General features: G+C 49.3%; 8 protein-coding genes across 8 annotated transcripts; 5 read left to right on the plus strand and 3 right to left on the minus strand.

Annotated features, from left to right (window-relative positions):
- Positions 1–241: 241 nt before the first annotated feature.
- On the minus strand, positions 242–1,875 carry K444DRAFT_637398 (uncharacterized protein; the record flags this gene model as incomplete). Its single annotated transcript, XM_024884115.1, has 2 exons — positions 242–1,037; positions 1,091–1,875. 2 exons carry the CDS (start codon positions 1,873–1,875, stop codon positions 242–244), a joined length of 1,581 nt encoding a protein of 526 aa, XP_024729109.1.
- A 495-nt stretch (positions 1,876–2,370) lies between these two features.
- Positions 2,371–6,931, minus strand: K444DRAFT_621351 (uncharacterized protein). The gene is made up of 6 exons (XM_024881889.1): positions 6,249–6,931; positions 4,869–6,200; positions 4,283–4,821; positions 4,125–4,234; positions 3,968–4,077; positions 2,371–3,919 (listed from the first exon to the last, which is right to left on the minus strand). Exons 1-6 carry the CDS (start codon positions 6,824–6,826, stop codon positions 2,797–2,799), a joined length of 3,792 nt encoding a protein of 1,263 aa, XP_024729110.1. The 5' UTR covers positions 6,827–6,931; the 3' UTR covers positions 2,371–2,796.
- A 1,588-nt stretch (positions 6,932–8,519) lies between these two features.
- K444DRAFT_709223 (uncharacterized protein) lies at positions 8,520–9,221 on the plus strand (the record flags this gene model as incomplete). The annotated part of the gene is made up of 1 exon (XM_024888196.1): positions 8,520–9,221. Exon 1 carries the CDS (start codon positions 8,832–8,834, stop codon positions 9,219–9,221), a length of 390 nt encoding a protein of 129 aa, XP_024729111.1. The 5' UTR covers positions 8,520–8,831.
- A 940-nt stretch (positions 9,222–10,161) lies between these two features.
- On the plus strand, positions 10,162–12,934 carry K444DRAFT_648070 (HHK17, histidine kinase-group VII protein; the record flags this gene model as incomplete). Its single annotated transcript, XM_024885421.1, has 2 exons — positions 10,162–11,269; positions 11,328–12,934. The coding sequence occupies 2 exons, from the start codon at positions 10,162–10,164 to the stop codon at positions 12,932–12,934; spliced, it is 2,715 nt and encodes a 904-aa protein (XP_024729112.1).
- A 1,517-nt stretch (positions 12,935–14,451) lies between these two features.
- Positions 14,452–16,342, plus strand: K444DRAFT_621354 (alpha/beta-hydrolase). Its single transcript, XM_024881890.1, has one exon. The coding sequence runs from the start codon at positions 14,530–14,532 to the stop codon at positions 15,874–15,876; it is 1,347 nt and encodes a 448-aa protein (XP_024729113.1). The 5' UTR covers positions 14,452–14,529; the 3' UTR covers positions 15,877–16,342.
- A 601-nt stretch (positions 16,343–16,943) lies between these two features.
- K444DRAFT_621355 (HET-domain-containing protein) lies at positions 16,944–19,313 on the plus strand. The gene has a single exon (XM_024881891.1). It carries the CDS (start codon positions 17,021–17,023, stop codon positions 19,181–19,183), a length of 2,163 nt encoding a protein of 720 aa, XP_024729114.1. The 5' UTR covers positions 16,944–17,020; the 3' UTR covers positions 19,184–19,313.
- A 231-nt stretch (positions 19,314–19,544) lies between these two features.
- Positions 19,545–20,967, plus strand: K444DRAFT_575259 (Homocysteine S-methyltransferase). The gene is made up of 2 exons (XM_024877468.1): positions 19,545–20,494; positions 20,553–20,967. Exons 1-2 carry the CDS (start codon positions 19,562–19,564, stop codon positions 20,691–20,693), a joined length of 1,074 nt encoding a protein of 357 aa, XP_024729115.1. The 5' UTR covers positions 19,545–19,561; the 3' UTR covers positions 20,694–20,967.
- A 432-nt stretch (positions 20,968–21,399) lies between these two features.
- K444DRAFT_544608 (kinase-like protein) lies at positions 21,400–22,865 on the minus strand (the record flags this gene model as incomplete). The annotated part of the gene is made up of 5 exons (XM_024876066.1): positions 21,400–21,747; positions 21,805–22,028; positions 22,124–22,269; positions 22,633–22,746; positions 22,801–22,865. Coding segments are annotated over 5 exons (897 nt in total), but the record flags the coding sequence as incomplete, so codon positions are not given.
- Between the last annotated feature and the right edge of the window lie 1,170 nt (positions 22,866–24,035).

Here is a 24,035-nt window from a genome sequence, read left to right on the forward strand (position 1 = left end):
CTGGAAGAAACGGAAGAGTGATTTTAAAATGATATCGGAGAGAGAATAACGCGTAAAGGATAAGGACGAGATCCATGAGGCACTAGGAGGATGTTTGTCATAGATTCATTATCATTCCAATTAAAATAGCTACAAACCAATTTTTCATCAAAATCATCAAGACTGAGAAGCAGAAACAGACAGACGGTTAGGAAAGAAGGAATAGGTGTTTCCGGAGCCAAGATGTTGTTATACTGGTCCATCAACTTGAACGTATGTGGGTGTCTCCACCCCAGCTCTGCACCACATCACATCTCCGCCCATCCGCCTCACACCGAAAGAGATCCTGCACAATCTCATCCATCTTCTTCTCCGCCTCCTCGGCAGTCAGGGCTCTCCTGTTCTCAACATGTCTCAGCACCGTGCCAGCCGGTACCTGAGCTCTCGCCTGAGTCTGAGTTTGTGCCTGTGCAGCAGCAGCAGCAGCGGACATCGCCACCGCTAGGGCCGGAGCCGCAACTCTGGCAGGAACAGCCTGCAGCTTTGGCTTCGGACTCCACGGATCCTCATGCTTACTAGGCAACACCCTGGTCTTGTGATCCACCGTCTCCCCCCTAGCAACAACCACCCACTCCACCGGACCCTTCTTTCCTCCTATCCACCGCTTACCTTGCTCAGGACTAATCTTTCTCCTCGGCCTCTCCATAAATGCTACAACTTCCCACTCCCTCTTAATATTCTCGTTACTACTCGCTTTCTCTCTACCCTCGATCAATTTCTGAAGCTCCCACTGCGCCTCATCTGGCATTTTCAGAATCGTCTTCCTAAGCTGCGATTGGTGCTGCATGTCGGTAGAGGCACCGCGGCATTCTTGCCGGAGAGTCTTGATTTCAGAAGGACAGGAGGGAAGGGCTTTCATGTAGAAGCTTTCCGGCTCGTAGGAGTGCGAGGTGTACCATTTTATGCCGAGGAAGGCGATGCTGCGCTTGAGCTTACGCTTTGCTTCGTTGCGGCGCAGGAGCCAGACCTCTTGGATGGAGTCGTCGAATGCTGTTGCACTGCTTGGTGTTAGTAAACCGCAGTGGTTTATTTGATAAGGGAGGAGACGAACCTTGAGGAGGAAGAGGAAGTAGAGGCCAGTGAGTCAGTGCTTGCGCAGGAGTGCATGCTGAGTTTCCTGCTCATGGGCATCTTCAGGAGAGATGGCTCGGGAGTTTTGAATGCCTTCACCATCTCCTTTTTCTCTTCTACAGGGACGAGAGGCGCAGCAGGCTTCTCTTCCCTCTTAACCTCAACACTAACAGCCTCCTTCTCATCTCCACCCATGAGCGCCTTCAATCTCGGTACATAATCCCTCTGTACACCCACCAGTCTCTCCGCAACAAGCGGCAACATCCCCTTCAACGCCCTCAACTCCCCCGTTTCCTGCTCGCTCAAGCCCCCTTTGCCATTCAACCCCACCCAACAAACCGCCTCAATAAGCACTCTAACTCTATACTTCTCCACATAAAGCCTACTCCTCAGACTCGCTGCTCTCTGCTCGCCCCGCATAACGAGCACCCACGCATTCCTTGGTAATCTCACAAGACCCACATCATTAGGCTCAAAGATCCTCAAACCCTTCGCCTCGAGAACCCGCTCTTCCAGCTCGCGAAACGCCTTTCTTATGTCCTCGCACAGCGGGCCGATGAAAGAATATTTCGGGCTCAACACTCCTGTGAGGCTCGGGAACCTCAGAAGTGTGGAATTCAGCGATGCGAGCAAGTTGGAGGTCACTGCTACGACGGCAACGAGCTCCTCGAGACATTCGATTGGATGCGGGAGCGTGGACAGGTATTTAGTGGTGTTTTGGACTAGTGTGGTGCCGAGGTGGGCGAGGAGGTGTATTTGGTCCATTGTTCACGAAAACGTATTTTCACGAGGACACTCGCGAACAGCAAAACGATTGAAAAAAATAGCGATTGAAAACCTGACAAGAAAAGAAAGAGAGAGACACCGAAGAAAAAGGGGTTTAAATACTGACAGTCAGAGATGTTGATCCGAGACCGACTGTGAATCAGGCTTGCGTGCCGATACTCCACGTTCAGCTCATCGCCTCTTTTCCTCACCGAGTAGAGTGTATCATGCATTGAAAGGCTATCGACGCCCGCCTTGATTGTCGGTGACCAACAGTGCAAGCTTAAGCGGACCAATAGAAAAATTTCAGCCTTACCCCTTGGCAATTTTCCACCCATCAACTGTCATTTCTAATTCAGTCCAACTGCAGGGGGGTCTGCTGCCTGCGCTTATCCTTCGGTGGCGCCCCCAACCACCCCTTTGATTACCGTCGGGAGTGTGTTATAACTGGGCGACTTCACCGAATACCTCTACAAACGTTGGTCAATTCCCAATCAATGTCTTAACGCGCCTAATGACGGTAATACAAGTAGCCTCCTTGTGATTATAGGATATGATTGTGTGCAAGGCTGAGGTACCTATTCACAGAGTCGTGATAGAAAGGAAAAAGGAACGAGTCTCGGAAAAGCAATTCTTCACCGAATGGAAGGGCACGGTGACATGAAAATTTTCCGGTCGCATACCGGCGATAGTCATATAATTCTACTAAAGTAATCATCAGTTCGTCAAAGTTTTTCTCTCTCAATGTTTTCGCCTCTTTCAACGTACGTTTCCTACCGACCTGTGCCGTTGATACCCACCCTCACCGAAGCGACAAATCTAAATTCTCTCATCTGCGAGATATAATTTGGGGGCCAGCCTTGCTTGTGAAAGCACATGTCCCGTGGTATATGATCGAATTGGAAATACAAATCCTAACATTTAAGTAGGCTTCAGTGCGACCCAGTTGCCTATTGATGTGTTGTCATCGCCTAACAAATCTGTTGGTCGTCTAGGTGGAAGAGTTGGGCGTGGACCCTCCTCGTCAGTTCCGTTACCGGCATGCCCGTTCAGGTCGGCCCGATGAGCTCTCCGAGGCTGGGGTGGGGGCGGAGCAGTGGAAACTTCTCTCCTGTCTTCTATATCCCTTCGGCCATAGATAGATCCCAATGGAGGTCCTGCACCACTTATCCGTCTTGGAGGTGGTGCAAAGCCAGTATGATCTGCTGTAGTCGGTCGAGGCTTCTGCTGGGATGGTAGGGGGCTACGAGACGTAGAAAAAGTTGACGCAGCAGATAAGGTAGGGGAAGAGGTTGAAGACCGGGATGAAGTCAGATGTATTGGTTTGCGTGCAACTGGTGGCGGCGCTTTCTTTGACGTCGAGCTTATTGTGGAAGTAGATAGCCGCCGGTCAGAAGCTGATAGAGGGAGAGAGGCCGTTGAATTATTGTTCAGGGAGGTTTGGGCGAGGTTCTTGGATAAAGTCGAAACTGCTGTCTCAGTTGGGTTGAAAGGAGGTGGGGCGTTGCGAGTTCCGTTGGTAGAGCTGGAGTTTGAATTTCGAGGATTCGGTGGAGGTGGTGCTACAGATTTAGTTGTTTGTTGTTGAGGTTTTGTCATTCGTGGCACCGTTACCCAGTCTGGCTCATCTGTTGGCGTGTACGGATTTGAGGGCCGATTAGGATTTGGGATCAGGGTCTTCTGTGGAGGTTTGAGATCAGATCGTGCTGGTTGCCTGTTATCCAGCCACCACTTTCTCTTGTCTGAGCTGGCAGGCGGAAGTCCTGCTTCGATCGAGTCATATCCGAGTAAGTCCTCGTCGTCTGTGTCATCGTTTTGACCACTTGCAATGGTCCCACCAACTTCCAACTGCCGCCTATCATAGATCTCACGGCTGAGAGCCTCGCGTCTGGCTTCATCAATGATACTCACAGTACATTGGAATGTTGCGTAGACGGGTCGGTGATCAGAGAAGCGAAGAGGGGCACAATTGTAGCTCATTTGCCGGAGATTGGTGCCTTTCCGGAGTATTCGATCCGTCCAGGCAGGTATTCTCGCTTTTTCGCTGCGATATCAATTAGTAAGTGCCTAAATTCTTGGAGCATCTACCTACGAACTATCATATACGTCACTTCCGAGGTCGTACTTGTAAGTCGGATTAAAAGTAATTCTCGCCTCTGAGTAGAACGGGAAAGTAAGACCAGCCACCATTTGCAGATTCAGCTATTGGGTGTTAGGCTGTGCAATGCCTTGAAATGCGAGGAACTTACCTGGTCGTTTTCATAGAGGCTCTCCAGGTCACCGGCTTTCACGAGCTGTCTCACTCGCTCTGCGCCAAGTCCGATACGATAATTAAAATCGCCGATCCAGATCACACAGTCTAACGAAAACTTAGTTGCTTGAAAGTGAGAGGCTATGTCGCACTCACCGTGATCGTCGATGCCACGATTTCTTTGAAACCTCAGGCCGTGGTGGATGGTAGCGTAGTCCTTATTTCGTTCCTCATAGTTGGCGAAACCGGCGGCTAAATGAGCTGTAACAAAACAGATCTGACTGTTGGCGTAGTCCATGCGAATAGCTACAGCTCCCTTGTTGCCTGCCATCCCAGACATCCCAGTCTTCTTGACACTGCCCTCGACGTTCTTGATATTTTTAAGAACAGAAGATTTGACGAAAATGCACAGCGCAGCTCCTACAAGCTGACCACTTCGCAAGAGGACGTAATGCTCGCTGCCAGCCGCACGTGCATGTCGATTCAACGTCTTGCGCACAGCTCGTTCCCAGGCTTGCTTCCTTGTTGGATCGCTGTTCATAATCTGCTGAGGGCTAAGTTCGACGATCTCCTGGAAACCAACAGCTACAATCTCTGGATTCTGCTGCGAAGGGTCGAGATCTGGACAAAGCCAAGAGGACAGATCTTGTTCAATCCCATCAGTGCGACCGTTTAAATTGAAAGTCCCAGCCCATCTAGAAAATGTCAGCTCGAAAATCAATACAAAGGAACAGTTACATACATCCTGATGGTCTGTGTAGACTGGAACTCGGAGCTTCGCTTGGATAGTTCAGAAGTCACATAGTCATTAATCGGATCGAAAAGATAGACTGGCGTCTGTCCAACCATTCGGCCCAGGAGGACATCAATGGTATTTTGACGCCCCTTGTCTGCAAAATTGTTAATGTATAGTCGAGTCGCACTTTTCCTGGCATCTGCAATCGCTCCAGCTAACGACATCTTGCCGTGTCGCGTGAAAGAGGACTTGAGAGCACCGGTCCCAGCATAAATCCTTGATAAAGCATCTCCATTGTCAGCCCATAGACTTGAATGACGCATCCAGAAATCCGAGGCAGCGTGCTCTTCTCGATGTCCAAGGAACGATTCAATGGCCATTTGAGAGATGATTGTCTGGATGAGATTGGTTCTGTCCAAACAATCTAGGCAGTTCGTTCGAAAGACTCCTTCTTGCTGTAAAACCACGACTGTCCTGTGACGGGGTTTCTCATTCGAGTCTTCGACAGGATCTTCAACTTCTTCTGATAAGTAGTAAGCAAAACCGTCTGCTGAATTCTCAATCAGCCTCCGTATCAAACTGGCTGCTTCGTATCCATTGGGGCCTTTCGTTTCCGCATGAAAATCGAATTCTGTTTCTCTCAACAGCTCATGGTCATGGGAATGCTTGTTGTCACGAGAATTCAGTACGGAGTGTCTAACTCCGTACCGATATAGATTCGTTAATTCCGCTTCACCAGGCTTCGTCTCACTGAGCAAGTTCACCACATGGACAGCGCCATAATTTTGCTCAAGCTCTGTAAAATGTTTATCGAATGCTGGTTGAGTTCCCTCGGCGGAGCGAGTTATCGATATCTTCTGCTGGCCTGGAAGAAGACCCGCAGATTGCTCCCAGAACACAGGAACAGATCCTCTTATCTGCGCGTATGAGAAGCATATTCCGGAGGGTTTTTCATTCGTAGATGGGTCTGATTGGCCAACCACTGATGGACTCCAGTATATGGTCTCTGACTCGACGAAATTTGCAACATTGCCATCATCATCAATACCACGACTATTGAACCTCGTCCCCGCCCTTCGGCATGAAAGCCGTGATATGAGAGTCAAGGACGACGGAAGTCCTGTCCTTGTAGTTCGCAGTGGTGCAGAGGATGAAGGTATCGTGATTGTAAGGACGAAGCCACGAATGGCAGACGTAAGGATTCCGGAGCTGTCCAGTGCTTCTCTTTCACGTTTCACTAGCCGGGATCGAAACTTGAGCAGCGGACTGATCATATACGAATTCCAAAGAAAAGAACTGTCGAGGTTGTCTATATCAAAGGAAGATGCATCTGTAGATCTACAAGAAGTAAGCGCTTGACACACATTCTAATATCAGAACTCCTACCGATCCTGGAGCCTGTTCGTAAGATCAAAGTCGGTACTGTAGTAGAAACTGCCATTGCCCAACAATTTCTGCAGCTCCACGCATGGATGTTCCAGAAGAGGATCTCTTCGGGAGACATTCGAGCCATAGTCTTGTTCCCCCGCCGAGTATGGATCCAGGTTGTCGCTAAACGTGTTGTCATAGTCGCTGCTGTTCAAACAATGAAACTCCACCCCGTATATCTTCTCCACCGTCTCCCCTGGCCGCACAGAAGCCACCTTCACAGCACCTGTCACAACACATAGGAAGACATCGTTGTTGATTGTGATCAACCCGAGTGTTCCGTGGACCGGCAGCGGGCTCAATGTTCGATAGTCGCTGAGATCAACGGAAGCCACATCTGAGAACTCGACCATGCATCGCGGAGCGGCTGCCCCATCTACAGATGTGCGAGGAGGCGGAGATTGGACTGAGATGAGAGATCCATTGGCTATAGCATCGTTTGTAGTTGGACTATGGCGGAATATCAGGGCATGGGAGGGCGTCACAAGAGCAATCGAGCGCTGGGGATACTCGCGTAATAGGACGCGAATGGACATATTTGAGAAATAAAGAGTGAGTCGGCATCAACATGGGTTTTCTGTGGCATCGTGGAGTTCGTCCTCGCGCAGGAACATGGTTGTTTGCAAATTATTTTGAGGCTGATGTGGAGTTTGGATTTGGTGAGATGGCTGCATCGTCATACAGGGGCCAATCTGCCGTCCTAAAAAGGAAGGCGGTGGGGCGATCAGCGAGATTCTCCAAGGGCGCTAAAATTGCAGTACGTCGCTCCAAAACGAGGAATTTGCTCGGAAGATGAACCGGATCACGTGCGAACAATCACCTCGTTGAAAGTTTCCAATTGAAGGATGCCCTTGATTATATACTGGATGACTAGAAGAAGAGAATAAGAAGCTTGTCAGAGTTCATTTTAGACCGGCAACGTGCCTTCAAATGTTAGTAACGGTCCAGGGGAGGATCTTAAATCCTTTACTGAAAAGCATACCCTATCGTGCACGATGTCAAGTCGGGCATTTAGAAAATGATGGCCTTTTCTCTTCAATTTAGACGAGGAAATGTTGAGGCAGGCTGCCCAATGCTCGAGGACTCCTGGAATGGAAATTCCAATGTCGAAGCTCCACGTCATCAAACTCCTGACTCCTACAAATAACATTGCCGAGGTCGCCTCGGGCAGCCGCCTTACGAGTTTCCTTGTCTTACATGTCAAAGGAACTGCTGGATTCGTCTAATTCCGACGCTCTAGTCCTGACAGCACTGATGTATTTGTCTCGCAGTACTTTCACCTGGTTCGCCAACATCCCGCACGGAGGTATCTCAGAAAAATCAGGGGTCCAATGATCTACACTAACCATGCATGACGGCGCTAGCGTTGGAGAAGAGGTGATTGGTCGTCGTTGAGCAAAAGAAAGCATGTCGTGATCTTGTGGGGAGGTGTACGCGTGGAACTCTGATATATCGATTCATGAAACGAAACGTTTCGGCAGAAAAGAACGCCTCCTCGACATCAATAAGGACACAATGGAACTCTGAACTCATTCTTTGGGGGATAGATCACTAAATTGGACTTTAGAGTGGGATAGCAGGTGGTATTTGGCACTCGGCTCTGTGTAACCCGTCCCATCCTTTGGGACAGCCGCACTTTTTGATGAGGCCGCGGAAGAGCAATAGAAGAGAAACCGGAAGATAGGGAATGAGGTATACCGTACCATCGTTTGCTCAAAACAAAAACTCCCGGATCTGTGGGTTTGGGACGAGTACTTGCTCTGAAGAGAGAGGTAGCTCAACGTGATAGGTGCAGCTGAAAGCAAAAAGCACATTTCTAGCAAATGTCTGAGGCGTGTCTGGACAGCTCAAACGTATGTTTAATGGTGAATAATGAGAGGTTATTTGTAAGAATCGGGCGAGAAACCAACTTTCCAGTTCCCATCCACACGAGAATGAGGTATTAACCTGCCGCCTGATCCGACGACTAGGAGGCACGGAATGCCAGAATGCCGCCGACGTGGCTTGAGCGGACCACTCTGGAATGCGGGAGGGGGGTGTGGGAGCTAAAGCAGACGTCACGGAAACCGTTTTGAATCCAAAAGTCGTGGCTTTTTAACCTGCCAATAATTGGAATGGGGAGGCATTTGGCATTCGCCAAAGAATTGCATTTTCCCACAGGATTGTGGTTGGAAGACGTGGGAGAACCTATCAACGCGATCATAATCAGCTCGAGGAGTTCTCAACTGCTCGTCTGCCATTTCAAGAGCAGAGCTTGAAACCGGCGAGGTGCTTGAGCTTACTCCGTAGGGCCATGCACAATGAGGGGCAGGCAAATGCGTGTTGAGTGGGACAGTCACACAAGGCTCGCCGTGCTGTACAAGTGTCGTCGGACAACATCCCATCTAGTGACTCTAGTCACAGAACCCCGAGAACTGTGAAGCAAGACAGCTTGGGAATTGGAAATGTGATGGAGATGAATAGAGAACTGATCTATATATCGAGACGCGAGTGTCTCGCGGATCTCACATTCTTCTTCATGGAACAGTGCATCGTGAATTCATGATGGACCCTTGTTTCTGCTATTACCCGTGGCTAGTTGATGACGACAGTGTGCGGCAACGAGGCATTCCAGAGAACGGAACGGCAGTGAACTGGACTGAACTGCTGCCGGCCATTGCTCAACAGTGGCAGCAGCATAGAGTATCAACGATCAACGATCAGCGATCAAGCCAACTTGGCTCTGTGACATCTGTGTCGGTGAAGCCGCGGAAGTCGGGGGGGTCTCGCCACGATGACCACCGGTCCACCGCACGCATGCAGGCACTGAGGCGGTGGGTGCGGCGAGGTGTGGTGAGGCCGGCGCAGGGCAGGCAGCGAAGAAAGCGAGCAAATGAAATGGACAGGGCCCTGGGCCGGGCGGCGCCGGTCCCCTGCGACGGAGCGTTCTAGACTGCAGATGCGAGCAGGGAAGGGCTTGTAGGGCGCAATGGCCGCCTACCCATTGGCCCATCGGAGATCTCTGCCACACAAATCCTCAGGCCACACTTTACCTCCGCCCCCCCCTCCCCTTTGATTGACCTGGGCCCTGGCCCTATGTCCTCGAATCCGATTCTTTGGCTGACCGTTGATCACACTCGGCTTCTGCCCAAGAGCGAGCGACGTTGAGACTTGAGTGCAGAGAGAGACAGAGGGACAGAGAGTGAAGGAGAGAGGGAGGGAGAGAGCAGGAAGAACAGCACGCGAGAGAGGTACAGGCGAGGAAGAGAGTCGATGAAATGTCAAACACAGCCAGAGAAACAACCGCCAAGAAACGCCCTCTCTGGCACATTCACGGACCCACCACAACCCGTGGGCCTAGACCCCAGATTCCGATGCTTCTTGGCCCAGAACCCGTGGTCAGGGAAGCACCAGCGACGCCAAAGGCTGTATCCTTCCAGCCTATCATCCCAGACCCTCCTTCTGCCTCCAGACCGTCCGAACCCTCACTCCTCCGAGAACGAACTGTGTCAGAGCCGTGTTGTCACGGCTTGGGCTGTACATCTCGACCGCCAGATCGATCCCTCTTCACGAGGAGATTGCTCCGTACCTGGACACCTTGTTCCCTCCCCTCATGACCTTGCAATTGCCTTCCTATCAGATCGAGACCCCGTCCTTCGGTATTCACGGCTCGACATTGAACCTCAATAGCGCGTCCTGACGATTATTCAGCGGTATCTTCAGCGCTCCAAGGCAGACCTCCACGGCTCGGCACCTCTCCACAGCATTTCTTCTTTTGTAATTCCTCACTTCCAGCCGACCAGTTTTGATCTGTCGTCCTGCCTCGCCCAGGAAACGCAGATCCTCGATGCTGCATGCATCCTCCACCACCGCCAACGAGGAGACTTGTGGGATGCCAGAGCTACACGACTTCCCAAGATCCTTCGACGCAAGGCCTTGCGGACCCCGAACATACAGACCACACAGGCAGAGGACGAGAGTTCGGTTTGCTCGCGATATAAAGAGTCCGTCTCGGGGACGGGCTGGGGAGGGGGAGATGAATATGGAAACAACGGCGGATGAGGCGAGATCACAGAGACCATCAGATGAGTTGATAGACAGAGCTTCGCTATGTCTACCCCATTTCGGCAAGAATTCTATATTGCATGGGGGAGACGAAGGATTCAAAGATGTTCTCGGACAATACTTTCCGTCCGCTGAAAGTAATGCTGCGGAGCGTCTGGTCGACCTCAAATCAAGGCTGAGGGCTGCGTCAACACACGATTTCTGGGGGATATTGATGGAAGAGATGTGCGATATCACTGGTGCTCAATGTGGATTTGTTGCCAAACGGATGCATGTGGATGACCAGGACAGTGCGGTTGAGATGCCAGAGCTCGGCGAACCCGGATCATGTCTGATGGGAGTTGCATTTTATCTCACCAATGGTTCCGACGTCAATGAACTATATCGAGATTATCGGTATCATGCCTATGGCACACCATATGCTCACATGAAGTATGACAAGATATTCATTGTACCGGAAAGGATGGAAGAGTTTGTACCCAACAATCCAAATCCAATGCCGTGGACGCATTCAGAGGCCTTCATAGGGGTCCCTCTCTTCACCGAAGGGAAGTGCTTCGCTCATTTTGGGATGACCTGGTCTTCGGAGGGTGCCAGTACGAGGAAGCTGGGTTGGGCATTCATTGAGATGTTCTTGCACTCACTCGAGGACATGATTCTTGCGCGGATACTGGAAGGGAGAGGTTTCGCCAAGGAGATGGCCCCACCAGACACAGCACCGGCCGAAGTCATACCCCTTTCTGCCATCACAGGTTCGCAGTCTCTCAAGCCCTACGCCCGCAGCCTTTCGCATGAGTTGAAAACACCTATGCAGGGAGTTGTAGGCATGTTGGATATAATGTACTCCACCGTCCTCGATGCCATCGCGAGCCAACAGAATGGCAGAGCCCGTGATGTCTTCAAAGACCTCAAGAGCCATATTGAGGTAGTCCAAGGTATGCTTCACTGTTGTTCATATCCAACCCCAGCTCGCGAACTAACAACTATCTGCAGACAGTTCTAGAAGAGCTGTTGAAGCCGCTGACAACGTTGTCCATGCGTACGATCTCAACATGCAGATGCCTGAAACCCCTTTGACCCCTAGTGACATGGATATGAGAAGAGGGTTAACGACGCCTGCCACAAGTTACTCTCGCCGGCAGACTCCCACAGAGGAAGCCGAACTACTCTTGTCGCCAATCTCCAAAAAGCGTGAGAGAACCGAGGAATGCTGTCATCCAGGCCCATCGCTGAAACGCATGTTCACGATGACCGAAGCCGAAATACTGCATACCTATTACCCCATGGAGATATCCAAGCCGATGAATGGAGCCACTATTGCCATTACAGAAACCCTTCCTTCCACCAAAGCTTGGTCGGAAACAGATTCGGAGAATTGCGAGCAGAAGCATAGCCCAACCGTTACTTCGGGTATCATGAGCCCAACTCATAGGCGGATAGCCACCCGGGACTTTATCAGAAGCCTTGTTAATGACGCACTGCGAAATGGCCACCCAACGAGTGAAACTCATAAAGAAACCAGCTTGGGCGAGATCATTGAGGTCAAAACCATAGGCTCTAGGGGTGAGGTCCAAGATAGGACGATATTTCTGGAAATTGAGTCAGATGTTCCTGAAGTCATCATAACTGAGGAGCAACATCTTCAATTTGCCCTTCAGAAATTGGTCGACAATGCTATCAAGTTCACTGAGCGTGGCAGGATTACGATTACTGTCAAGATCGGCAGAGGCTCGCAAGTTGTCGAAATTTGGGTTGTTGATACAGGGTGTGGTATTGCCGAAGAGTCGAAGTTGAATCTATTCAAGCCTCACTTCCAGGAAGACGCTTCCATCAGTCGATCAAGAGACGGTCTTGGCCTGAGCTTATTCAATGCCAAGGCACATGTGAGGAAGAATCTTGGCGGCGAAGTCACATTGGAACGGTCCGATACGGATGGACCTTTGAAGGGTTCAGAGTTCTTGATTCGCTTGCCGATTACGACCTTGGATATGAGCAATCTCGACGCAGCCTTGGTAGGAACGCCACCTCCAATATTCCTCCAGCGTCGACCTTCACCAGCCGTAGAGCCTTCTGTGGCCTCTGCCCCGATCTCTTTAGAGCATGCCCGTACTTCATCCGGTGTATCGTCTCTTCCGAAATCACCAAAGCCTGCGCCTCGCAAACGAGTGGCTTTCAATCCACAACTGGCCCAAGAATATCCTCTGAACATCCTCATCGCCGAGGATAATGCCATTAACCGCAACGTCGCCATTGGCTCACTCAACAAACTCGGTTACGGAAACAATAACATCACGGTTGCATTTGATGGCGTGGAAGCGGTCAACCACTACAAAGCTTCCTTGGCACTACCACCTGCGCAACGATTTGATGCTGTATTGATGGATATCTGGATGCCCAATATGGACGGCTATGAAGCAACGACGAAGATCATGGATATCGCGAAAGCCCATGGAGAGACGACGAAGATCATTGCGGTCACAGCAGACATCACAAGCGACTCCATCGACCGAGCCAAGGCCGCAGGCATGCAGGACTTCCTCGCGAAACCCTACAAAGTACTGGATATCGAGCATTTGATTGTCAGCAACTTCCCAAAATGATGGAGTTTAGAAGATGATAAGAGGCAATGTTTGTAATTTTGATTTTTCTTCTGTTGATTATGATTATGATTTGAGTGCAGCATTTTTAGCGAGCCCTTTGGGATGGAGTTCTTGGAGTACCTTGCTTTTTTGGGGGGGTGGTACTGGAGAGGCAAATAAGGAAAAGATTTGGTGGGCTGGAGTTGGGCTGCATGATTGGTGGCGAGCATCACTGGCGTTGATAGACGTTAAAAGGAGACAACAGTCCAGACATTTTTCGTTCCGAGACAAGAGGCGGAAAGTTGTATTTAGTAATTGTGGTAGAGAGACATGGTACGAAGCATCGCTACCGTAAAGTAATCAGATATCTTCAAACAAACCTTTGCTCTTGCAGAGCGACGCGCACGCAAGGTTATGAGCAGGTGCCGGGAGCTCCCGTCTTGAAGCCTTTAGCGAGGCAGCGGGATATATATACTTGAGTAAGTGAATAATTCCTTAACATCAAGCTGTCGAGGCCTCCTTAACTTTCTCTTCAACTCTTGATTCGTCGTCACTAACATCTCGCTGAACAGAAAGACAGTGAGCGTGCCACAAAGTGGTCGCTCGCTTGAACCAGATAATGGGTGCGTCGCAACGAATGCAACCACTCAGTTGAACCAACAGAGACTCGGTAGAGTAGCGTACTAAAGTACCACTCTTACCATGACAGAACAGAAAGACCAGATCAGAAGATCAAAGCTCTGCAAAGAGTAAACAAGTTTAGGAGTGGCTTGATGGTCAACGTCGGCTGCGAGATACAAACACAAACATCGAAAAAAAATCCAGAAAAAAAAAGAAATAGGTGGTTGAGATTGGGGAGTGTGGGAAAAGATCAGATGGTGAGTTTAGATTTCATTTCGAGGCCTCGACAGCCATAAAACAACTCTTTTTTGCATCTAGATTTCTTGAGATTGCTCTGGGTTATAAACGGATTTTGTCTGGGATCGGAAGGAGTCGTATATACTCAAATAATGTACAACTGTTGAGGCCTCCTTATATTTGTTTAACTCTTGCAATTCGTGTTTACTAACAGCTCTTAGACCAGCCAGAGGTTGATCTTCGGATCTTATCACCACAGCGACTGTGTACTCAATGAGACACAGAAATTAATCAGATTAAGCAGTTGAAGATGGCGCCCTCTCTTCTCTGCAACCACAGAATGTGTACTGAAGAGATTAATCAGATACCATTAAGAATTCCCACTTCTGCAGGGTGCGGGATACCAACACCAGAAAAAGTGAGTTCAAATTTCACTTCGAGGCCTCGATAGGTAAACACAAACCCATATATTTTTTTGCATTTTTTTTAGGCCTTAGACTTAGCCGAAGCGAGGGGCTATAAATTCTATATGATCAATTTTCAATCTACTTCGCAAAGTGATTCAGGTTTAAAGTGGATCTCAAAGGGAACCAGGGGGCAGTCACATGATGCGGGGTACCTAGCGCCAAACACCCCTGTCGGTTGCTGAGCTGCACGCGCCAAAGTAGACCACAGTCCCTCGAACTCCTCTTCTTTGTCCGCTTCCACTCCTTCACAACACACCTCCACCACGAACTATGTGACAGAAACCGCTCAAGATGCGCTATACCAGCATCATCACCACATTCATCACCTTCTACACCTCCCTCGGCGCTTCCCACCCCTCTCAAACTCCACTCGGCACCGCCGAACATGGAGTGGGCCGCAACGCCAACATCTCCATCCCCCTCTTCGCCGAGCTCGAAGAGCTCTCCCGCATCGTCGACATCTCCTACTGCGTGGGCACGACCGGGATCTCGCCACCCTTCCAATGCGCCTCCCGCTGCGACGAGTTCCCCTCCTTCGAGCTAGTCGACACCTTCAACACCGGGCCCTTGATGAGCGATAGCTGCGGCTACATTGCTCTAGATCACAGCACACGACGCTTAGGGAGGGGCAGGATTATAGTGGCGTTTAGAGGGACGTATAGTATTGCGAATACGATCGTGGATTTGAGTACGGTGCCGCAGGAGTATGTACCGTATCCTGATAATCCGGATGAGGAAGAGGATCCGGGACAGGGACGGCCGATCTCGAGTCCGAGGGAGGATAGAGGGAGGAGGAGGAAGTTTTGGCATTTGCCGGGGTGGCTTAGGCATCAATCTGTTGAGGAGGAGAAACGGGAGGAAGTGAAGTGTTTGAATTGTACGGTTCATTCTGGCTTTTGGACCAGCTGGCAGAACACGAGGCCGTTCATTCTACCGCACCTGAAGTCATTGAAGGAGAAATATCCGAAGTATCGGGTTGATCTCGTTGGGCATTCGCTCGGAGGAGCGGTCGCTGCGTTGGCTGGACTGGAGTTCAATGCCCTTGGATGGAAGCCTGTCGTAACGACCTTTGGAGAGCCGCGAGTCGGGAATTCGGGGTTGAGAAATTATATCGACAGAGTCTTTGACCTGCCTTCGGAACACTTTCCAAGCCAAGGAATGGTTCCTCTTCACAGTGGGAGATACAGACGCATCACCCACGTGGATGATCCCGTCCCTCTCCTCCCTCTGCAAGAATGGGGCTACCGAGCCCACGCCGGCGAAGTCTTCATCTCCAAAGGGCCCCTCCAACCCACGATCCACGACATTCGTCTCTGCTACGGCGACGAAGATGTAAACTGCATCGCCGCCGCCGAGGTCGACGAATCGTGGTTCCACTCCGCCGACGACGCAATGGAGATCTACAACACGTTGCAAACAGATCCTGCGTTCGAAGCGAAGCAGGAACTGGTAGGGGTGCAGAAGCGGTGGGGTCTGCCGATTCCGGCACGGTATAAGATCTGGCAGCTGTTCTTTGCGCATAGGGATTATTTCTGGAGGTTGGGACTTTGTGTTCCAGGGGGTGACCCGTTAGATAGGGGGAGAGATCGTTATGATTTTGGGGACGGGCAGGGAATGGAGGAGAGGAAGGAGTTATGAGGTAATGAAGTCGAACACGAAACTGGGTATTGATTTTTGGAGCGGGCGTTTTGGGTCATTGAACCCAGCAACATTGCATACAAAATAGTCATTCAGACCACAAGGTCTGGTAATGTTGTTAATATTTGATTATTCGCAACACAGCAGTTCTCCAGCATCACTTCCCGCCCGTCTTTTTATCTGCTTACGCAATGGAATTTTATTCTTATTTCTATGCTGCCAGTGGACCGCCTCCGTGGATAAGAGCAGCGGCACTGACCAGACATTTATCTGCAGTTTGAGAAGATAGGACTTGGACATTGGTGAACGTCCGAGATATTAAATATGCGAGAACTTGAGCGAACATTCGGAGAGAAAGTAATAGTCAGTCCGTCCTCCTTTACTCGCTTTACTTATAGTCGGGGAAACTAAGTGTCCCGCGAAAGCAAGTGTCCCAGCGAGATTTAAAAGAAGAATAACCAAGTACCCTTCACTAAATATCTTTTAAGACTTAGTACAATTACTATTTATATAATATTTTATATGCTTATTAACTTATTATTAATTTTTTTAAAGAATACATAGCTTAAAAGTTAAATATTTCTTAATTTTTGCGATTATTGCGATTATTGCGACTTTTGCGAAAGGGGCCTGCGCGTAATTCTTAGCGAGAAAGGAACACGAAAATATAACTCGACTTTAAATATATATATAAGGCTTATTAATATTAATAAAACACTATAGGTTATATAATCTATAAAAAAAAATTTACTTATGACGTTTAAATAAGCCTATATATATCAAATTCTGATTATTATAAGCTAAGTTATAAGGCGTTTTAGGTAAAAAAGACTCCTCTCAATGGGACACTTGCTTTCGCGGGACACTTGGTTTCCCCGATTGTGAGCGAAGCGAGCAAAGGAGGACGAACCGACTATTAGTGGACTTGGCACCTTTAGTGTCGAGGGATGCAGGAGCGGCAAGGGCTCTTGCCTCATTGGACAAGAAGTTGCCAGGCGGTTCCTGGCGAGGCTGCATTCATGAGACCCCACGAAAGGCTCGACCTCAGCGCAACCTACACCTGCATTCTTTCATCCACAGAACACGGAGTATCGCATCCCTCCCTTCCTCTCATCGTGCGCTATATTACTTAAGCCTGGAGATCATGAAGGCTTTTAGAGAACGTGTTCTTGGGGGGAAAAGCCCCAAGGACGGCCAGGCTTCAAACGTCCCGCTCTTTCTTAGCCAGCGCCTGCCCAGAGACAAGCAGTATGAACCTGTCCTATCAGACTCGAGGACTACGGTCACCGAGGATTCCCTCTACCGACCTCTTGACTTCGATTCCTTTGAAATACGGCTCTTGAAATTCAAGAGGGTGGAGCCACGCCCGCTGGGTTTTAAGCCACGGCTCACCTGCTCGTTGGAATATGCATCCTTGATTAACCCGCCAGACTACATCGCCCTCTCATATTGCTGGGGCAATGCCACCAAGACGAAAAAGATCACTATTAACAACTACAAAAGTGCTCGGTCGACCCAGGCCACCCTGAATCTATATGAGGCCCTCGACAACGTATTACTTATGAATCATAATCGGCGAACAGGAACCCATGAATACGAAGATCATAGCGTATTGGTGTGGGTTGATGCGCTGTGCATCAACCAGGAGGATCCGGTGGAAAGGAGTCAGCAAGTGAGACAAATGAGGCAGATTTACTCAAGAGCAAGTGAGGTTATTTCTTGGATCCCGTGCGGCTCAGAGCAGGCCGTGGATTACTTGGTGAGGAATCGATTTCAGGGCGAGGGAATTGAGACGGAGGTTCAACTTCCGTCGAGGAAACGGACAAACAGCGTACCCGTAAATGGGAGTAACACAGAGAACGACGATATGCTTCTCAAAGATAAAACCCGCAAGGAATGGGTGAATCAGGGATGGGACATCATGGAGGACTTCTTTATCCAGGCCTACTGGAGGCGAGTCTGGGTTATTCAAGAGGTGGCCGTGGCCACGAAGGTCAAGGTACTCTGCGGAAGTTATGAGATCCCTTGGGAAGATGTGGCTGCCGTCCTAGCGATGTGGAAGAAGAACCCGGATATCGTGCCAATCGATAAACGGGCCTATCTCAAAGCTATGCATTTGGTGGAGTTCCGGGATCGCTTCCAAGTCAAGAGAGAGCCGATTAGTCTTCTCGATGCGATGCGTTGGAGCTACCAGACCGAGGCAACGGACCCAAGGGACAAGATCTTTGCGTTACTGGGACTCTGCCATGATGGGGCTACGTATGTTCCGGTGCCGAATTACAAGCAGCCGCTTGAGGAGATTATCGCGGACATGAGTAAATCGATGATGAGTTTCGACCGCTCGTTGGATCTTATGTGCCTCAAAGGCACTGCTCTTGAGGAGCAAAGCAATCTTCCCTCATGGACGCCAAATTGGGTTAATCTCTGGAGCGGATCCCTCCATTCTATGACGGTCCACGAGGCCAAATTCGCAGATTGGCGCACCACCTTCCCGTCCAATCCCGTACTCAACGGCTCCACAACCCAGATCCTCAAGGTCGAAGGCAAATTTTACGGTACTGTTGCGCACCTTGCCTCAAAAATGGCACAACCCGGCCCCAACGGCCAAATCACGCTCACTCCTGAGGCTCGTGCCCCCTGGATCTCGTGTACTTCGTCGTTAGTCAGGAACGACACTTCGCTGAGTGTCCTTCAGCCGGGCGACATCGAGATCCGAGATTCCATCTGGATGACCCTGACAATGGGCCTCCTTCCACCGGAGATTAGCAGAAGTGCAGCAGCAGTTTGTTTCTCCCAGCTCTGGACACCGGAAGGCAGAGGCAGAGCACATGCTTATGCGCTTATCGAATGGATTGACCGAAATTCCCGGTTTGAAGTCTGGGCGCGATCTTTGCGAGACTGGGGGATGGTGAGGTCACCCGCGGAGATTTCGCTACTGCCTGCAGCTGTAACATCTAGTGAAATTGACTGGAAGAGTCTTGGTACTTTCATCGACACAATCGAGAAGGTCTTAGGGAGTGGGATGCGCTTGGTTTTTATTCACGGTGTGAAAAGCTTCGCCGTTGTTATGGTACCTTCAAGCGCGAGGAGAAATGATCAGATGTGGTTTATCCGGGGGTGTAGCGTGCCTGTGTTGCTGAGAGAAGTGGAAAATGTGGCTGTAAAGGCGCAGTATAAGGTCATTGGCGGCGTGTATGTGACTGAACGTTGGAGGGAATTTATTGAGTATGAGATTGAATGGCCGGAGAGCGAGCAGGATGAACAGTTGGGGCTTGAAGGGGATTTGAAGATCTTGAATCTATGCTAAATTATATCCAGCGAGATGTGGCACACCTACTTATAGATTGAAGTTTCAATTCGAATACAAGTACACTCGAGAGATAGTGGGACATCATCCACACAGCAGCTACCCAAGAAATTTCTATTCACATGCTGCCCTTTTAAAAATCGAATATGCCCCAAACTTACAGGGCATTTGAAAAGACAATGACGTGAAATGCAAATTCTCAGTCTTCATTGTTCTTTTTGAAAGGCTGCAAATCATCAAGGAACCCCTATCCCCCTCGCCAAGACCTCGCTTCAGTCTTACCCCGCCAAAAGCTCCACCTGCGGATAATTCCAGCCTTGCCCCACTTCAACCTCTTCCTCACATCTGCCTTCCTGATCTATCAGATTTCAATCGAACATGTCGACAACACCGCTTCCTCCTCTAATATTATTAGACGGCGGTCTAGGCACCACGCTAGCGGACCGCTATAATTGCATCTTCGACCACAGCACACCTCTGTGGTCTTCCCATCTTCTACTGAGCGGGGAAGGAAGCGAGACGCTACGGGATGTGCAAGGTGCTTTTGCGGAGAAGGGCGCCGATGTCGTTCTCTCTGCAACCTACCAGGCGAGCTTTGAGGGGTGTAGAGCGAGTGGGGTTGGGGACGAAAGGGAAGCCGGGGTGTGCATGAGGAGGGGCATGGAGATTGCACGTGTTGCTGCTGAGAAAAGAGAGGGCGGTGGGAAGGTAGCACTCAGTCTCGGAGCCTACGGAGCGACGATGGTGCCGGGGCAGGAGTATAGCGGAGCTTATGACGCTGAACACAGTTCTGTTGAACAGCTGAGGGAGTGGCATTTTCGGAGGTTGGAAGCTTTTATGCCTGGTGGCGAAGATGAGGTGGAGAAGAAGGAGAGGAGGGCGTGTTGGGATAGTGTTGATTATGTGGCTTTTGAGACTTTACCGAGGGTTGATGAAGTGCTTGCCGTTAGGCAGGTTATGGAGAAGGTGAGTAGAATTGTTGGAGGGGAGAAAGTGGTTGAGTTTTGGATAGCTTGCGTATTTCCCGGTGAAGGCAATGATCTGCCTGATGGCAGTTCAATTAAGCAGGTTGTTGGAGCTATGCTTGGAAAGGGAAAAGGGGCGAGACCGATGGGGGTGGGAATTAATTGTACGAGGGTGGGGAAGGTGGAGGGGCTTGTAGTGGAGTTTGAGAGGGAGATTGGGGAGTTGATTGAGAGGGAGGGCGGAGAGTGGCCGAGTTTGGTGGTTTATCCGGATGGGACGAGGGGCGAGGTTTATGATACTACTACGAAGGAGTGGGTGAAGAGGGGAGGCGCTGAGGAGAGCTTGGTGAGTTTTCCCTTTGTTGAGGTGAGAGTGTCTTGGAGTCGATGCTAACTATGGACAGATTCCTTGGGATGAAGAAACCTTCGGAATAGTGAGTAGATGCCAAGAAAGAAGACTATGGAAATCGATATTTGTTGGGGGCTGCTGTAAGACTACGCCAGATGATATTGGAAAACTACGGAAACGAATTGACGAGTTGTAATTCCTGGTTTATCAGCAAGATGTACTCTTTCCTATTGGACAACGAGAGCAACGATTGCTCCAGATGAGATGAACATTGTGTCTGAAGAATTGTGGGCACAGCATTGCTTGATTGGGCAATATAAGATACAGCAACTCCGAGACATGTGGAAGGAGAATGCCGAATGTCCATTAATCGCTGAGTCATTGAAAGGGAACGACAGATATTTTCTTATTTTGATTTATAAAGGTGTGTCGGTGCCTTCTCCTTTGCCCCTTCCTTCTTTGGTTTGCTGCTTTGTTTGTGAGGAAGACGGAAGGAGTTGTTCTGGAAGCCGGTCATGGATGGTTCTTGTTGTTTTTGGAAAGAGGGTCACTTATCGCTCCTCGCTTGTTCCACCGGAAAATGTAAAAATGACACCCCCCCGAGTGTCGATTAGGCGTATCAATGGATTTTAGAGTTTTAATAATGCCTAGTTAGTTGCTTATGCTTACTTAAGCCTCTCTCTCGAATCAGATTTCTTAATATAGGTATAAGGAGGTTTGTATATAAGAGCACTAAATACATCGCTTCTACCTTCGTGTCGCCTTACTAGTTCTTGACTTTAGGACTAAGGGAAAATTCAACTTAATAGATATAAAATCAAAACATTTGGCCTTGAAACTCATGAGAATGAGGTATCCTAATATAGCCAGGTGCTAAACTAGATGCCGCCTCACAAGGCGTCTCAGTCGCTCTGCGCAAACCACGGATGCTCCAGTGCCTCGCGCGCTGTGATCCTCCTCGCCGGATCCAAATTTGTCATCCTGCAAACAAGGTCACGGAACTGCGCGTTCACAAAATACCACCTCTCGAACGGCTTTCGAGGATTCGCCGAGTCGAAGCTCCCCGCGATATTAACAAGGCGTTCGAAGAATGGGCTCTTCTCGCCGACCCATTGTAGCAAGCCCTTAAAGCCTTCTTCTTCGCCAAAGAAAGATATCTGTCGTCGAAGAACGTACCGCCACGAGTCGCTCGCGGCCAACTCCTCATCGCTGGCGCGAAGAACCATGTCATTCAGCATCACGTAAATACACTAGACAATGTATAAGCTTACAAATGGAGGTGCAAACCGAGAGGCTGGCACATATACCACAATTCCAAAGGAGAAGATGTCTGATGGAGTCCCTTGGGCTGCTCGGGCCCAGGACTCAGGGCTCCTCCACATCTGGTTACCGCACAGCGCTTCCCTCAAGTATTTTCCAGGGGGAAGAACAACCGCATCCTCCAGGTCCGATATCTGGACCCTCTTGATAGAGAATGTGCCATCCGTCTGCTCATAGGCCAAGAGAATATTATTTGGTTTTATATCTGTTGCTTTCGGTTAGCGCGTGCCTGTGATTGATGAAGCTCGATCGTGAAATATAGCTACGGTTTAACAAAGGAGAGATATAGGGATATGCTAAGCCTACCAGTATGAATGATGTTTCTCTCATGAAGGGTAGCTAGGCCAACAAGAGCACTCTTGAGCATGCTTCTCCTCGTTGCCTCGGTCAAGTTCTTCTGACTAAACTGAAGAAAATCGGTTTCCAAAAATGGGTAGATAAACAACTCAGGGCTCGGGAGGCCATCATATTGGAAAGTGATCGATTTATTGATGGAAAATCGATATATTGGAGGTTGACAATCTGTAGAATGACTGGATACAGGAGAGTGAAGTGTAAAAACAGAGGAAAAGTGTCTAAAGTAAGGGATTTATTCCCATTACCCTTCGGCGATACCGGTGATGCCGAGCCCGCTTTCTCCGATACATTATCAATCAGCTGATAAATCAAAAGTAATCAAAATGACGATATACTAGTAAGCTTGGTAAGCTCAGCGAGTGACGCATGACAAATGAGAGTGGAGAACCCTAAATTAGTGGTTGAACCTGGTGCTGGAAGGACTGGTGAGCTAGCTATGGTAGCGTACCAATTTCAACACATCAACCACGGTCCGCAAGTTAGGACACGAGGCCAAGGGCTTCTGCAGATCTTGTTGATACTTGTATTCGCCTGTTATCATATTTTTGACAATGAAGTTCTGTCTGTCGGCGCTTCTTATTATTAGCGCTGCATCACTGCTACTAGGTATGGAATTCGGATCATACCTGGCACGGTAGACGCATAATAAAGGTACCCGCTGTTCAGCAAGCACCTCCTGAATGGTATACGTTCACCCCGACTAGCCACAGAGCGTTGCCCCTGGTGTAAGAGGCTCGTTGGCCATTTGCAACGCCCGTAAAGTTGTAGTTCGACGTGAAGATGAAAGAGGATGTTGCGGCGGCCGGTTGCCCAAGATCAGAGTGGTTAATGGGGAAATGCGTGCAATCGTTAGACGTCTGCAGAAAGCAGTAACAGTCGCAAGATATAGTGCCATCCTATGCCCCGCCTGTCGAGCGCTGATATACTGCCTTATACCATTCTTCTCGAACAGGACCTGTCTTGCTAGAAAAGCGGCACATAAAAGTTGAAAGATGGAGGCCTTTGCGCCTAGCGTTTTGCTTTGAACATAGGCATTGTCACAATCACGCTGGACTAAGCGAGAACACACGCAGGGAATAGCATTACCACGTGGGTGAACGGGCCAAAAGGCACAAGATTAAGGTTGGAGCCTTATTAGCTATTCTACTACATAAGAGCACGGTACAATCAAGCGCACGTGACCAGGGCACACGTGACCACCTATAACACTTATTTTCGGATTTTAATTACTAAGTAAGAAAACTAGTAAAGTTAAGCTATTTATTATCTTTTTATGACTAATTAGTTTTTTCAATTTTTAAATAGCCTTTTTATCTAATATAAAGAATTTAGTAAGGCTAAATAAGCAAAATAAGGTTACTATATAATAATTAGTAAGTAATAAATATCCGGAGAATAAGAGACAAAGTAATTATATGCAAGCAAGCAATAGCATCGGATGCTGAACATTTGCAGGCGACAATTGGGTATGAATCACGTGCGTACGGAGGTAGCGATAAATGATCCAGATCAACATATTGTTTGCTCGAACTTCGTCATAGCGTTCGGCTTGATCCACTTGTGAGACTCAGTCAATTTATTAACGTCCTATCTATGTCCGCAATGGCATCTGTGGTGTGACGAGTACGCAGCTTGACGGACTTCGTTCGACACAGCCCGCGTGTCTAGGCTGAACCATGCTCAGGGGCTGTCTCAGGAAGCCTATCACTGCTTCATCTGCTCAGTGATCTTCAAAGGGTCTTTGGTGATCGGCCAATAGACACGACATCTGATGATATGAAAGCCAAAAGTTTCTCTAGGCGAAATGCTTCACCGCCGCTCCCTGAGAGGGTTTGCTTTTCATGAGACCAGGCACGACACC

The sequence above is a fragment of the Hyaloscypha bicolor genome (genome assembly GCF_002865645.1).
Source record: "Hyaloscypha bicolor E unplaced genomic scaffold K444scaffold_182, whole genome shotgun sequence".
Lineage (NCBI taxonomy): Eukaryota > Fungi > Ascomycota > Leotiomycetes > Helotiales > Hyaloscyphaceae > Hyaloscypha > Hyaloscypha bicolor.